A 14,940-nucleotide genomic window follows, 5' to 3' on the forward strand; every position below is an offset into this window, starting at 1 on the left:
CTACTACCATTTTCTGTTATTCCGAAAAATTGATATAGCCAAACTCCCTCCTGTGGTTTGAAATATGTACTGCAGCATAATTAACAAAGGGGAAAGGTTGAGATGATTCACCCAGGAGGCAAAAAACAAACAATGCTCCCTAAGATATCTGGAAAAGGAATACCCAGAAAATGTTGTTACAACTTTAACCCATGTCTTGTTTTACTCACCATACTATTAATCTCCTCCACAGTCCTTCATGTCTTATTAAGGATAAGGACACTGAATTCATCAATTACAGAATTAAAAAAAAAAAACTTTGTATGAATGCAGATGTTTGTCCAGGAGTGATCTAGTCAATAGGCTTTGCCTACTGGTTTCCAATGGGTTCCACATAACAGCATAGCAGTCAAGCGTTGCTGAACATCCGCTCCCCTAAATAGCACAGCAAATTGCATTGACCAACTCAGTTTTCTGCCTTGAAAATGGCTTACTCAATTTCACCTACGAGTTATTCACGATACACAGCATGCGATCAAGCGAACAAAACATCCTTAATGTACTGATCCCTCTACAAAGTCATGGCATCACATTAAATCTGTCATTATTTAGAGCGGTTGCTTAGCATCCAATTTTTGCTAAATGACAGTAATCATAAATCTTAACAACAGAAAAAAACACAACAGAAAGAGCTGAGGTGCACAAGGAGTTTTGTTTTCAACGACAATCAAATCATCTTTCCAGCAAAAAGTATTTATTTTTTGTCACAGCAACAATTTTTTTTTTCAGTCATAACAGAGTTGGTGTACACCACATTCAAAATGGTCAAAAGACTAGGAGAGAGCGGAGAAGGGGTGCAAGGAGGCTGTTTGGTATTGAAGCCATTGTCTTATCAATCAGCAGAAACGTAGTGTAGAGGATACAAAAAAAACCCACAACAAAATATCAACTTTGTGAATCTCCCATAACAAACCTTGTGTTAATACAAATCCCGGGGCTTGGCCAATTCATTATCGCCCTCAGACTATTATTAATAAACTAATTCAGGATTTTGGGGCGCAAAAATAACTACTTATACAAAGAACACCTCCATCTCTACAGTAGGGTAACATATACGAGAGCTGAAAAGAGCAGGGAGGCGTAGCAGCAAGGCGACAGCAGCACATTGCATATGTCAGACACCAGCACAGAAGCTGCAAGAAGAGCGTGATCTACCTACTATCTAATAAAACACATCAATATGATACAGAACATCTCCACATCCGTGAAAGAATGTCAGGTTTGTGTGTGTGAGAGTACAAAACTACTGTCTTCTACAAAACTGGTCTACAAAAGCTGAGAGCAGAGAAACTGAGGGGTAGGGGAGTAGAAGGGATATTGCAGTCGATTTCCACTGCCCGCTCACACATAGAAAGGCCCTCTGGAAATGGTGATGGTGGTGGGGAATCAGACGGTCAGCCTAGTCTCCTCAGTGAGCTTCACATGTGAACATTACAACCAGTCACTGACGGTGGGACATCCCACTACAGTGAGAAACAAAGCTTGTTCAGCAAAACCGCCACAGAAATGAATCATGGCATTCTAGTGTCTTGTACGGATGAGGATCGGAACATGCACTTTTTAAGATGGAAAAGACTATGAGCCGATGGTGAGGACACACACAGAGGATCGGAACATGCACTTTTTAAGATGGAAAAGACTATGAGCCGAGGGTGAGGAAACACACATAGAGGGTTGTGATCTTATGGAGATCGGTCCGACGAAAGCCATCGCCTTGCCTTATTATTATTCTCTCTCACAGCAAAGCAATAGGTTGAGCTGATCGTTAGAATGACTGGAAGCATCTAGAAAGACCTGCTGTAAGGCAGTTTGGTCAGAAAACATGACTACAGTGCTTACATGGTCTGGAAGGATGGGTAAAGCAAAATGGAAAAAGGCCTACATGAGGTGGATGACGAGGATCAAAGAGTACAGGGGCATAGAGCTGAGGGTCATGTAAAAGAAAAAAAGGTGGGGATGTGTATTTGTGCGTGTGTGTGTGTGTGTGTGTGTGTGTGTGTGTGTGTGTGTATTTGTGTGTGTGTATTTGTGTGTGTGTGTGTGTGTGTGTGTGTGTGTGTGTGTCTTCTCATTTCTGCTGCAGCCGGGCAGCTTTGAATTTGGACACTCGCTTGGGTGGCTCCTGAGGGGTCTCGGTGCACAGCTCCTCTGACTTGCGCTCAAGGATTGTGGGTAAAGCGGGCGGGGCAAAGGTCAGATGAGGTATGGAGGAGGGTATTGGGTCTTTCTCCACCACTGTACCAGAGAAGGCCTGCAAACACATGCAAACATGACACCAATATGAGCAAGAACCTACAACAGCAACTGCATTTAGAAAGACACTATGGGCAAAATGAATGTAGATTGTGCACAGCATTTCAATATAATGCCATCATTAATAAATAACGTTATAGTGAGGAAAGAAAATATATTCTTAAATGGGTCTTTGAAGTTTCCCTATCCTAAAAAGTAACATTTGCTGTCCTATACAGGAAGACTATTTGCCTAATCATTTGCCATCACTTTAATGTCTCGGCAGCACCGCAGTAACCCCCAGGCCTCCGCCCTCATACCTCGAAGCGGCTCCCAGCATGCAGTGGGATGCCAGGAGGGCTGTCCTCCTCGGTGACGCAGTCGCTGGTGTCGCTGTACATGACGTCATCGTGGCTGAATGTGCGGCCCAGGGCTGAGCGGCGCTCCTCGAAGTCAGCTGTGCTGCTCTCGCTAGTGTCGCTACACACGCTGTTCTCACGGCTCCGAGACTTCAGGATGGACTTGCGTGGGATCAACTCGCCATTCACCACATCCACAAACAACCTGAGATTGTGTACACACATGTGCACACACACACACAGATAAGTTAACACAGACATACTAGACTAGCATACATACTGTCAATTTGTAAGCAGAATCACAAACATTATATTTGACCTGTAAATGGATGACAACTGAATGAGCCGTACTACCACTTTTGAAAACTTTTGTCCAGTGTTGCATCTAAGGTGTGATAGCGATTTGTTATATTATTCTCCAGATCCATGTAAAGCTTGTCTGAACCACATGTGACCACAAGCATCAACACTGGCTGCCCTTAGCCTGGCTAGCGCCACCACTTCTCAATGAGACGTGGTCTGGGAACCAAACGTTCATTTTCTCGTATTTGAAAAAAATGCCCAGATCCGTTTATTGGGTGCCACGGATGTCTATCAAATGCGCCTGTGCATAGCTCATCATCGCCTTGCTTTTCCCCTGTTCTGTGATTGGTTCCCTATCTCAGGCGAAAATTTGCTCCATGGTCTCCAGGCTGCCTTAGCAGCGTGAATCAAATCGCAAGGCAGCATGGGAACACCCAGGCTAGGCTGCCCTTGCAACAATCCCAGCTTTTAGTTGCATTGCTGTTGCCAATGCACAAGATCACTGGTCTAAGTCCAGTGATAGACAAGATGACCTAAGATGGATAGAATTGGTGGCATAACAATTCAAAAAGGGTAAACAAATGACACGTTGGACAGCATCCTAAAGAGCAATGCAATGAAACTCTCAAGAGAATCCACCGAAAAGACAACAAGCACCGGTCTTCAAGTCTCTTAAGGAGATTTAGAGTGACTGTGTCCAAGACCAGAAAATGTGTTTCAGACGAAAAGTAGGAGGCCGCAAGAGCATGCAGGCTAGTGTGCTGGATCACCTGTAGATGTCTGCCGGGGAGGTGATCTTGTGGTGCTCGCGGCGCGTGCGGGTGTTGGCTTTGCCATTTCTCTTCTTCTTCTGCTTGGCCTGTTCCTTCTGCTCCTTCCGCTCACTGAACTTCAGCATGGTGTTTCTCCCTGTGTTGATCCGCACCTGCGAGTTAGTGAAGACAGAAGAGCACCAGGTTAGAGCACTTCCTGGGATTAGAGAGGACACATGACGCTACAAAAAAGTCTCAGGATCCAATGTGTTGATGTATTCCCTCATACGACAGTAATGTAATCCACCACTTCATTAATGGCACCATCATTACAACCAAAAAACCCCCCGAAAGGCCTTGATATCTTCCCAAGTGATACTTACATTGATTTCATAGAGCAAACTTATGAATTTAGGATTAAGATTGAGAGCTTCATCCCAACAACTGAAATCCATCTTGCTACTGAAAGCGACAAGGTCCTCGTTCTCAGTGGAACGGTTCTCCCCTGTTAGAACAAATCTATACGACACAGTTAACTAGCTCCTGACCTTCTTGGGTTCCACGGTGTGAGAAAAGTAGATGGTTGGAAGAGCGTTGGGGTCCTCTTCTCCCTCGTCTTCCTCCTCCTCCTCATCCTCCTCGGGGTGTGTGTGCAAGAGTCCGTTGACCTGGCTGCTGTGTGTGTTGGTGGTCGCACAATGTTCTGGAGGGCTGCTGTTCGACTCGCCCGTGACCTCCTTCTCCTTCTCCTCCTCTGAGGAAGACGAGGTGTCCTCCCCATTTGTGTCCGTGCTGTCACACATCCTGCCAGAAAGAATTCAAAAGGCGGAGGCCGTTTCACAATGAGACAGGTCTCTGCATGCCGTAGATGAACGATTAGAACTTTGGTATGATTTCACCATGATAAAAGCTGTGGGTAGGACCAACATGCTTTGATTCTTTTCAGACCGCTTGAGTGGAGCTTTGTGAGTCATTTTATAAACCTACTTTCACTCACACATACATAAACTGTTCAGGGAGACGACGTTGAGGCAGTGGAGAATTATAGTCATCTTTGATGATTTATTCATGCCTTAAAGGGGAGTGATGTGTATGTGTGGTCTGTGTGCAGTTGTACAGACACACAGAGTCTGAGGTTTAAGCTCTAAGGACAAAAGCCTTGGTCACAAAGGCAATAAGGGACACTGACAAAAAGACCAGCTACCTAACGAGAGGTGGCCATCTACAGCGGCAAGAGAAAAGTGGTCTTTACATTTGTGATAATAGGCTAGAGTATTTATCTACGCAAAACTGAGCGAGGTGGCTGCAGACTACCAACAGGATTGAAGGCTGCATGACATACGTTGCAGAAACAAATGAGTCTGTCTGGCCACTTGATCAGGGTCTGTAACCTGTTGACCACATGTTAGGAATGCCCATAGGTCTCCCTCCGGTGTTGCTTCTGGGACCGTGGCTTTACCGTGAGACTACTGTGAGAGACTTCACCCGTGTGTGTGTGTGTGTGTGTGTGTGTGTGTGTGTGGCCTCCTACCGGTCACGTTCGTCTTGTTGCTCTTCCTGAGCCTCTAATGCATCCAGCCGAGCCAAGAGCTCCTCTTCGGACAGAACGCCCGTGCAGCCGTCTCCACTTTCATATCCTCCTACTCCCACCAAGTCCTCGACCTCAACCTCCTGTTCCTCCTCCAGAGTCACCACGTGCTCAATCTTGGGCTTAGAGTGGGGCTTGTGGGCCAGGCGCCGCTTCCCTGACAAGAGAAGACCGTGTGAACACAAACCCATGACACTTTCGAGATCAAACGGTTATCCACAGTTCACAACATCCTGCTTCTCAGGCCTGCTGATAATTGGCATGAAAGAAAAAATAAAGAGAAGAGGAAAGCAACAACACTAAAACAGAATATAATGCTCTCTCTTTCATAAACAAACTCATCAAATGACGACATTTCATGTATTAATAGCCGTCTAAAAAGTACAAGTCATATGTTTGTATCTGTTATATTGTGCATAGTGTGTTTAGCTCTTGTTCAGATCTACTTCTGTATTGTAACTATCAGCCCTTCAATAAGTCGTACTGTTGTACTCTGACATTGTAGACTTCCACCATCCAGCCTGCGCCGGAATACTGATGACGTATATTTACTTTACTATCAGATTATACATTTATTATTAAGCATCAAGAATGGAATTAGATATAATTTAACATATTAATCATGTAAAAAACTCTACTGAGGGCTGTACTACAAAGCGAGGTAACTGGCAAACCAGGGTAACTTTGGGAGAAACCACTGATCTCTAAAAGAACACTCCACTGAGCAGCTTTTGTTTCTAAAGTAATGAGTTCTTTGGAGGTCAGCGGTTACTCCTGAAGTTACCTGGGTATGCCAGTAACCTTGCTTCATAGTATACCTCTCTGGCCTAGACTGCAGTTCCTGCATACAGTACATCATGACAGCAGGAAATGGACAGCCTGAACTACTCTTCAAAGACATAAGTAAGCAACAGAGCAACACTAAATATACATAAAGAGACGTTACCTTTGGTCAACGTTTCCTCGTTCACCACCTCCTCTCTGATGTCCACATAGTCCCCTTTGCCCTGAACAAACAAAAGGAACCGAAGTGAGATCTGGCACTACGTTACCAGACGGTAAATATACGGTCTATGACAGCACTGTGAATGGGTCACCTTTCTACTCCTTTCCTTTCCTCCTTTTGTCTAGAGAAAGAGACATTTGACACGTCCAAAAGTCTAGAACCTAACACTACCTAGTTCGGCTGCCCAAATGTGTGGGTTGCGGTAGACTGATAAGGAGTCCGACAACGACGTTACTAGCAAGAACAGTATCACCTAGGTGCATTCATTTACTTTTGGACAAAAGCAATAGATCAAGAAACTGGATTAGAAAGTATATAATTGACTGAGATTGCCGATTGTAAATGATAATAATAGTAATGTTTCAGGTCAGATATAAGTTTTAAGGGAGCTCCATTTAAACTTTGAGACAAGAACCTACCCCTGAGAGCTTCTCCAGGTCTTTAGTGAAGCGTCCTCGGTTTTCAAAGTTCTTCACCACTTTGTGCAAGTCATCAAGTGTGTGCTTCACACCTGTCACCGTGATGAGGAAAAAAACTAAATGATGTGTTCAGTTAAACAATAACAATGCACTTTACACAATACAAAACCATGCAGTCCAAACGTCTGTGAAGGAGTTAATAAAAGGTCACGATGTGAACAGCCTAAAGAGTCAGAACCTCAGCCTTGGTCAGTGTTTCATATTTATGCTAAGGGTGCAAAACCCAAGTCAGAATTAGACAGAGACTTGATCTAAATCTTGCTCTGGAAATCACTCTGTGGGCAAACTCAAGCTGGACATACAATTTAATCCATAATAACCTTAAATGCTGCACTAACTAGTAATCTTCATAGTTCTAGCCATACATATTTGACCACTACTACACGTACCAGTAATCTACAAAGTGGTCAAATATATTAGGCTAGTTCTAGACTATTGGTACAGATTTGTTTTGAGGCGATCGGCATGGGCTTGATTTACACAACATGGGCTACTGACCCCACCATATTCCACATATTGAGTATTCAGAAGTATCTCATTTCAGAGGCGTGCCATGTTTGACACGTCACACAGCTGACCTTCGCCAACGCCCCTGCCCTTTGGCATTTCAGAAGCATTCATGTCGCTCAGAGAGTGCTTCTCAGGGGTGTTAAAACTAGTCATAACAGCATCAAACACATACTGGAAAAAAAAACAGCATCAAAAATATACAAAAGGATCAGGGAAACTAATACTGTTGCACCACTTAAGAATCAGCATCAAATACATGCTGATGAATTGAACAGTAGCATCCACACAGAAGATTATAATACATATAATTCTTCCAAGAGTCCTTTCCAGTGCATCTTAAATGATTGCTAAAAGCAATACGTGTCTATTGATCTAGAACATGTCCTTGCCTTTGTTAAATCTTTAGGTGGCTTCTAGAAATTAGGCCTATCTGCTGTTAAACCAGAGCATGCATAAGTAAGGTGCACACTGAAACTCACATTTCTTTCTGTGTTCCACTAGGTCCTGAGCTTGCTTGGCAGAGCACTTGGCAAACCAGTTGTCACCCAACAGAACAGTGACCTCATTGGTGTGAACCAGCTTTCCTGGCATGAAGGCCAAAGGCCCAAACGGTACCTGTGGAGACAGAGGGGAAAATGAGGATGGGGGTTAAAGCTGCAGTTGGCAAGATTTTTTTTAATCATATTCACTGAGACCGACACTATGCTCCGACAGAACAACAAATCAGCCGGTTTTAGAAAAAACCCTGCACTTCTACCTCCACCTAGAGCCTGTTATTTGTTTTGCAAAAATCCACAGCTCCCGGTTCTTCTAGCCCAATCAGAGCAGGGCTGTGTGAGATCTGACTGTCAATCACAGTCTGGTGCGCACTGACGAGCACAAACTCGATGAGAGGGTGCTCGTGGTAGTGGGGGAGGGGCATGAGAGCTGTAAACATTCAAAATGTTGGCTAAGTCCCCTCAATCTGTCAGACTTGCCAACTGCAGCTTTAAACATGGAGAGAGACAAGACATTGTGCAGTGTTGTTGAGATGAGGGAAGGGTTGTCTTTTAGTGGCCTCAGGGGAAGCAAACACAAAGGTATGTGGATGACGGCGACAAATTCTTTCCTATTTGCAAAAGTATGTGTGTACAAGAATAGCTCTGTTTTTCAACCCATACCTGATCTGACAGTTTAGTCAAACGTGACGCAAACAAGCTTATGTTAAATCATGAAGGACTAGCCTGCATGATGGGGGGTAATTTGAGAGTGCTTGACAGGCAACACGCAACACAGACCTCACAATTTAGTCAGATAAAATGTGGGTTTCAACGGATCGGATGCACTTAATAGTGATTGCCTCCAGAGATCAGCTCCTCATCCCAGACAACCCTCAATGTCCTAGTGGACCTGATGCTCCACATACCGTGATGTCGTACGACAGCTGGTCGGGGAGGGTTTGGAGGCGCTCCTGAAGAGAATCATAGTCCTTTACCACTTTTTGCCTGAGAGATAGAGAAGAGTAAATTTAATCATTTCATATACAAATTCTTATGACACCAATCCACCTCCTTATAATGAACGACTCCTTTCAACTGTTAAAGTACTAAATCACTCATTTAAAAAACGTTTTTTCCCCTTCAGAAATATGGCCTCGATGCAAAGCAATGCAGCCATTTGGTTTGACACTTACCAGTGTTCAATCTGGCCCTCACATCCTTTCACCACCTGTTGTTGAAACAGTGACAGATTATTTACTTACTAACTACCATGCATTTCCTGGCTATAGGGGTCAGATGGTCGAAAAGCATGGCGGTTGCATAAATTTACCTACATATCGTCACCTTCCTAAAATAATGGCATAAGTCTTTTTTTCTTCTTCAGAAAAACAAAAAAACTTAACCAAAAAATGAATAATGATGATTTGGGCAAAAAAATGACTTGTGCAATTGTTTTAGGAAGGTGATGATATGGGACCTTTCTTATGACGTTTCTTTAGTTTCGTTTGCACTAGGAACTTGTTTTCTACAATAAGGATAATACATTAGATTAATACATTCTTGGAAAATTCATCTGTCCAAATCCTAGTTGGTAGTGCTTATACCTCATGTCAAACATTAAGGTTACATGATAGAGTACCAAACTTGTGAGTTCTCTACAGTTTATTTACGCGATGAATGAAAAATAATTTCATTTTTTTCAGGGGGGGTAACCTTTAAGGTTCTCGTGCAAACCTTTCACAGACCGACCCTCGGACTTTTCCCATCGATGCCTCGAGGATTACATTCTCGTTAAAGCAAAGCTAAAGACTTAAGTGAAAGTGAATCCTTGGTTAAGAAAATCCCAACGTCCACGTTTAATGATGAGCAACATGTGATAAGGAAGTTTCTAGAACCACAACCTTCCCAACTAGTGATTCCTTTACCTGTGATTATAACCACACGTCTATCATGTATGGTCTTACGGCAACCAAGAGCTAAACAATTGCATCCAAAATCCAACATTCGAACTCCAATGACAAGGCGATATATAACACACACGGCATGAGATGCGTGCAGCGTGGAAGGTTTCGGTTGGTTGCTGCAGAAAAGCTAGCTAACGTTACAAGGTTAGCTAACGTAACGTTACCGTTCAGTTGAGAAGGCAAGCGTTTTACCTTTTTATGTTCCTCTTGAAGTCTGCCAACATCTAGCGCTAAATCGCTACTCCTTGTTACTCTTCCAGCCATCTTATTGTGTGTTGAACAAAATGAATTAGTTGCTGTTTATCTGTATCACAGACAACTCAAGGGTTGTGAGTCCTAAAGAAATGTTTATGAATGCAATGGAAGGTATTCCTTAACCCCAGCCACGTTTTATTCATCAATGATGCCGTAGTCGTCCAAGATTCCGATAGTGAGACCATTTCACACATGCATTTTAGTACTCCGACACCTTTTCAGAAACTTCCACGGAATTAAATCCCCTTCGATGTTCAGCGATGCCCCTGCGCCATATCCCTCAGTTTGCTACTAGTGTACTCTGGGTAAATGATCTGAACCACAACAACGTTAAGAGCACGTGACTGGTCTCCTGTGCCAATAGTGCCCCACCCCCTCATACGTAGAGCACGTAAGGCATACCAAAAAAAGCAAAACATAACCAAACCAGAGAGGGCTCTGACCAAACTATGGAATAAACCACCAAACAGAGACAGCAAAGTACGTAAGGCTATGATTGTGAAAATACCATACATAATAAATGTCGAGGTCTGATTTCAATTGTTAGTTGAAAACATTCCGATACAACATGGGCTGCAGTGCTCAGGCAACGTAGTAGGCTAATGAATACTAAAACAATTGCTGTGCATATTAGAAATTCTCTGATAAAGTAATGTGTAATGATGCTGATCTTGCAACATCATCACCACAAAGCAACACAGGAAGTGAGCGAAGATGTCTCCCATGAAGCTTTGCGACCATGACAGGACAAGAAGAAGAAGCGTTCAGTGATTTCTGATGTTCCTTCTTATTCATAGGGCATAACGGGGATAATGTTTCCGATTGATAAACGTCAAGAAACGTTAAAGCGTTAAATCGAAGTCAAGGAGTATTTGTTTAATTTAAAGGTGGGTGAATGTATCGTTCTAATTCTCATTTTATTTTGCCCATAAAAACTAATTGTATGCCTACGTTGACATAAGGAGTGGAATAACTAGTTTGACTGGCCTACTAGTAGCCTAGGAAACTATCAACTACGTGTTAAGCCTATGCGTATACATGTCAAAGAACACAGCATTGAAGAACCTGAAATGAGAGTCAGACGTTAATTTGAAGTTAATTTTTTTAGTAAACTGAAGAACACCACGACAGCCTCCAGGGGGCGATCTAGAAAAATTGAATTGGAAGAAGAAGCGCATCTAATGCACTTTTCTTTACACATACGTGACAGGATGACGGAACGGGTGGATGATGTTATGCGACTGTGTTGTGAACTGTCTGCTAACCAACAAATGAAAACGGCAGTGAAGCACTCTGGGAAGGGTGCAGCTGCAGCTGGAGGGCTTGCTTTTGCAGGGGGGTTGATAGGAGGGCCCCTTGGCATTGCTGTGGGTGAGTAGTCTTTCTTAGGTGAATTTATGAGAATACATCTATGCATCTTGCTTTTAGTGATACTGTACTTCAGAATGTAAGCTGCCTCACCAGGTCTTCTTCTGCCTCTCTCTCTCTGTAACAGGCGGTGCCGTTGGCGGGCTCCTGGGATGCTGGATGACCAGTGGACAATTTAAACCGCTTCCTCAGGTCATCATGGAGATGACCTCTGACCAGCAGCAGAAGCTCTGTGCAGATGTGATGTCCATCTTGGGTAGTATCCAGTGGACAGACGTGGCTCAGCTAATGGCAGTAGTTATGGGAAATGCCTGTTTGAAACAGCAGGTGACTGCTGCCTTACTGAACTATGTGCAGCGAGAGCTTCAGGCTGAGATACATTACATTGACTGAGTGGGGGCTGGGAAGCGGGGACAATGACATGATTAACCACAGCTTCTCCATGGCTGTAGCTCTGGTCTCTGTGTACACATCTGGATGCTGACAGTGCATATGTGTCCTGTTTCTCTAGTAAGCAGCGGAACTGATATGTTGTTTGGGATCTGTAGCTGGTTGTGTGTGAAGCTAAATTGAGGCATCCCAACTCAACCTGTTGAGGAGTGAATTATTTTCCTAGTTCCTTTTAGAATTCTACGCAGACAATCTGTAGTTTCAGTGTTCTTTATCTCTGAGGGTAATTGTCGCATCAAAGTGTGGAACTCTCGGTTCATGAACATTCTAATCACATATTTGAGACTGTACTCCTCAACCTGGTTAAAACTTGAATAAAAAAATGAATGTCCAAAGAATAGAAGACGGCGACATCATGGATATACTGGAAACTGTATATCTGATATTTTGATCTGATCACGCATAGACTGCATAGACTGTATATATACAGCCTATGTGATCACGTAATATAGACCCAAGCAATAATCCTAGCAGGCTCTTGCTGTGTCGAATGCCATTGGGTTACAGATGAGGCCACACAGCAATATAACTTCATGTCCAACTTCATACATGAAGATGTGCTTTTAATGACAAATGATAGATTATCTTCTTCTGAAGACATTAATATAGACCCAAACTACTGAGACTGTGTCACTCATCTGTACTTGTGTGGCCTGTGGTGTGATGTGTTTTTTAATAAAAAAAAATAAGTTGCATTAACTTGAGTGAGTTTTTTTTATTTTTTAAATCTGGTAAAATCCAAGAATCATTGCCCTATATCTCTTCAGGTAAACAAACATGTTGACTTGGCAGTATGTGATGAAACCTTACTTTGGTAGATGGTACCTCTATCACAGTGGAACAATGGAGCAACAAACCCAGAACAATAGATAAATCATGAATGATTTGTTTATTCTCAAAATCCTGTCATATCAGGTGTGTGCATACATCTGTTTGCATTTGTAATTTCACATTGTCGTATTGGAAGATACGGTGATCATTGTTAGTCTGGATACACACTCCTCCTGCACCTCTACTGTACTGTTTCAGGAAGATCGATTTTTCACATCGATACCACATAACGAAGAGACTACAGAGCCTGAGTACTTTTGCATACCCTTGCACCCTTTCATTAACTTTTCCATTTCCTCACAATACCTTTGTGTTCATAAACCGTGTTCCACATTTTTATGTAAATTGGATTTAAGTGTCATAACATTTATTTTTTTGTTTTTCAATTAAACTCATAGATGGTATTGTGTCTCAGGGCTCTTGGGATCATTGAAATCAATCTCAGACACCTATGGTTATTAGTTTGCCAGGTGAGCCCAATCAAAGGAAAACTACTTAAGAAGGATGTTCCACATTATTAAGCATTCCACAGGTTTCAAGCAACATGGGAAAGAAAAAGGATCTCTCTGCTGCTGAAAAGCGTGAAATTGTGCACTACCTTGGACAAGGTATGAAAACATTGGATATTTCCCGAAAACGTATGCGTGATCATCGTGAAGAAATTTGCGCTGATTCAGTGCACAGGCGGGTTTGTGCAGATACAAGGATACAAGGAAGTTTATTGTCACATGCATATAGTTACTGGAAGTAAGAAATGCAGTGAAATTATGTCTGGTGTCAGCCGGTGCATTAAAAAAGTGCAGTAGAAGAGGGGTTTAGTAGATAAGTGGCAAGGGCTGCATAAAAAGGTGGGGGAGGATTGGGATTGGGTGGGGGCACCAACAAGGAGCACCTAAGATCAACAGGGGCAAGGAAAAACTCCCTTACCAAGGAAGAAACCTTGGGCAGATCCACGGCTCAAGGGGCTAACCCAACTGCCAGGGTCTTGGTGTGTGTGTGTTGGGGGATGACAGGGGAGATGGGATAGTGTGCTGTGTATGTGGGGAGAGGGCAGTGTGCAATATGTGTGTTGGGGAAGCTTCCTCATGAGACAATGTGCTGTGTATTGGGGGGGGCAGTGTGCTGTAAAGTATGTTGGGGATGTGTGTTGGAGAAGCTTCCTGATGAAATAATGTGCTGTGTATGTAGGGGGGGGGGGCAGTGTGCAGCAAGTATGTAGAGGAGGCTTACTGTAGCAAGCAGTGTGCTGTATGTATGTATGTGAAGTGATGACCGTGATGATGTAAGTGTGTGTGTGATGGGGGGTAGGGGGGGGCAGAAAGGCTAGGCAATCAAGGACATGGGTAGATGGAGGAGAAATCAAAAATAATAAATAAAAAGTTCTATGGAGATGTGCAAAAGTTGGAGAAAGTCAGATATATGTGTGTGTGTGTGTGTGTGTGTGTGTTTTGACGTGTGATGAAATAAGAAAATAAATAAAAGGTCTGTAGCATAGGGAGAGGGATGTAAAAGTGCTAAAAGATAAAGGCATAATGAAGGTTTCTGCCAGACAAATTCACAGGATTAAGAGAGCAGCTGCTAAAATGCCATTGCAAAGCAGCAAACAGGTATTTGAACCTGGTGCATCTGGAGTCCTGCAAACCTCAAGGTGTGGGATCCTCAAGAAGTTTGCAAGTGTGCATGCACCTACTCGGCCACCCCTAAACAATGCACACAAGCAGAAACAGTTCCAGTGGGCTCAGGAATACATGAAGACTAATTTTCAAACTGCTTCGTTTACGAATGAGTGCCGTGCAAGATGGTCCAGATGGATGGAGTAATGGATGGTTGGTCAATGGCCACCTTGTCCCAACAAGGCTGAGACGTCAGCAAGGAGGTGGCGGAGATGTTTTTGGTCGGAATCATGGGGAGAGAGGTAGGCTCTCTAACGGTGTGAAAATGACCTCGGCGAAGTATGTAGAGTTTCTGACTGACCACTTTCTTCTGTGGTACAAATAGAAGAACCAGGCCTTCCGTAGCAAAATCATCTTTATGCATGACAATGCACCATCTCATGCTGCAAAGAATACCTCTGGGTCATTGGCTGCTATGGGCATAAAAGGAGAGAAACTCATGGTGTGGTCTCCATCTTCCCCTGACCTCAACCATATTCACCTCAGTCCAGCAGATGGTGGTAATGCACTCCGTTTGCAAACTGCCAAAAAAAAGCTCACTGAAAAAGAAGGGTTCGCTCATAGATATTAGAAAGCTAGATACCACATTGACTGTTGAGTTCTATTAGGTGGCATCGTAAACGCGGCCGCCATATTGGTGGGGGTAACACCT

At 43.3% G+C, this 14,940-nt stretch overlaps 2 protein-coding genes across 3 annotated transcripts; one reads left to right on the top strand and one right to left on the bottom strand.

The window, feature by feature from the left end:
• Window positions 1-2,049: 2,049 nt before the first annotated feature.
• uri1 (URI1 prefoldin like chaperone) lies at window positions 2,050-10,253 on the bottom strand. Its single transcript, XM_048256979.1, has 11 exons — window positions 9,904-10,253; window positions 8,941-8,975; window positions 8,674-8,752; window positions 7,748-7,883; window positions 6,699-6,790; window positions 6,220-6,280; window positions 5,217-5,430; window positions 4,234-4,489; window positions 3,704-3,858; window positions 2,592-2,835; window positions 2,050-2,290 (listed from the first exon to the last, which is right to left on the bottom strand). The coding sequence occupies exons 1-11, from the start codon at window positions 9,973-9,975 to the stop codon at window positions 2,108-2,110; spliced, it is 1,527 nt and encodes a 508-aa protein (XP_048112936.1). The 5' UTR covers window positions 9,976-10,253; the 3' UTR covers window positions 2,050-2,107.
• Window positions 10,254-10,351: 98 nt separating this feature from the next.
• zgc:112052 (protein C19orf12 homolog) lies at window positions 10,352-12,483 on the top strand. Of its 2 annotated transcripts, none has more exons than XM_048257264.1 (3): window positions 10,352-10,446; window positions 11,177-11,337; window positions 11,462-12,483. In XM_048257264.1, exons 2-3 carry the CDS (start codon window positions 11,178-11,180, stop codon window positions 11,725-11,727), a joined length of 426 nt encoding a protein of 141 aa, XP_048113221.1. In that variant the 5' UTR covers window positions 10,352-10,446; window position 11,177; the 3' UTR covers window positions 11,728-12,483. The 2 variants fall into 2 exon arrangements, with proteins under 2 accessions (XP_048113221.1, XP_048113220.1); XM_048257263.1 differs by lacking the exon at window positions 10,352-10,446 and adding an exon at window positions 10,523-10,853.
• The last annotated feature ends 2,457 nt before the right edge of the window (window positions 12,484-14,940 follow it).

The sequence above is a fragment of the Alosa alosa genome, chromosome 11 (genome assembly GCF_017589495.1).
Source record: "Alosa alosa isolate M-15738 ecotype Scorff River chromosome 11, AALO_Geno_1.1, whole genome shotgun sequence".
Taxonomy (NCBI): Eukaryota; Metazoa; Chordata; class Actinopteri; order Clupeiformes; family Clupeidae; genus Alosa; species Alosa alosa.

Coding starts and splice junctions, on each gene's coding strand:
- uri1 (XM_048256979.1), bottom strand. CDS start 9,975: ATGGCTGGAAGAGTAACAAGGAGTAGCGATTTAGCGCTAGATGTTGGC. Junction 6,281..6,698: donor ACCTGGAGAAGCTCTCAGGG/GTAGGTTCTTGT, acceptor TTGTTTGTTCAG/GGCAAAGGGGACTATGTGGA. Junction 2,836..3,703: donor TCCCCGGCAGACATCTACAG/GTGATCCAGCAC, acceptor ACACAATCTCAG/GTTGTTTGTGGATGTGGTGA.
- zgc:112052 (XM_048257264.1), top strand. CDS start 11,178: ATGACGGAACGGGTGGATGATGTTATGCGACTGTGTTGTGAACTGTCT. Junction 11,338..11,461: donor GCCCCTTGGCATTGCTGTGG/GTGAGTAGTCTT, acceptor TCTCTGTAACAG/GCGGTGCCGTTGGCGGGCTC.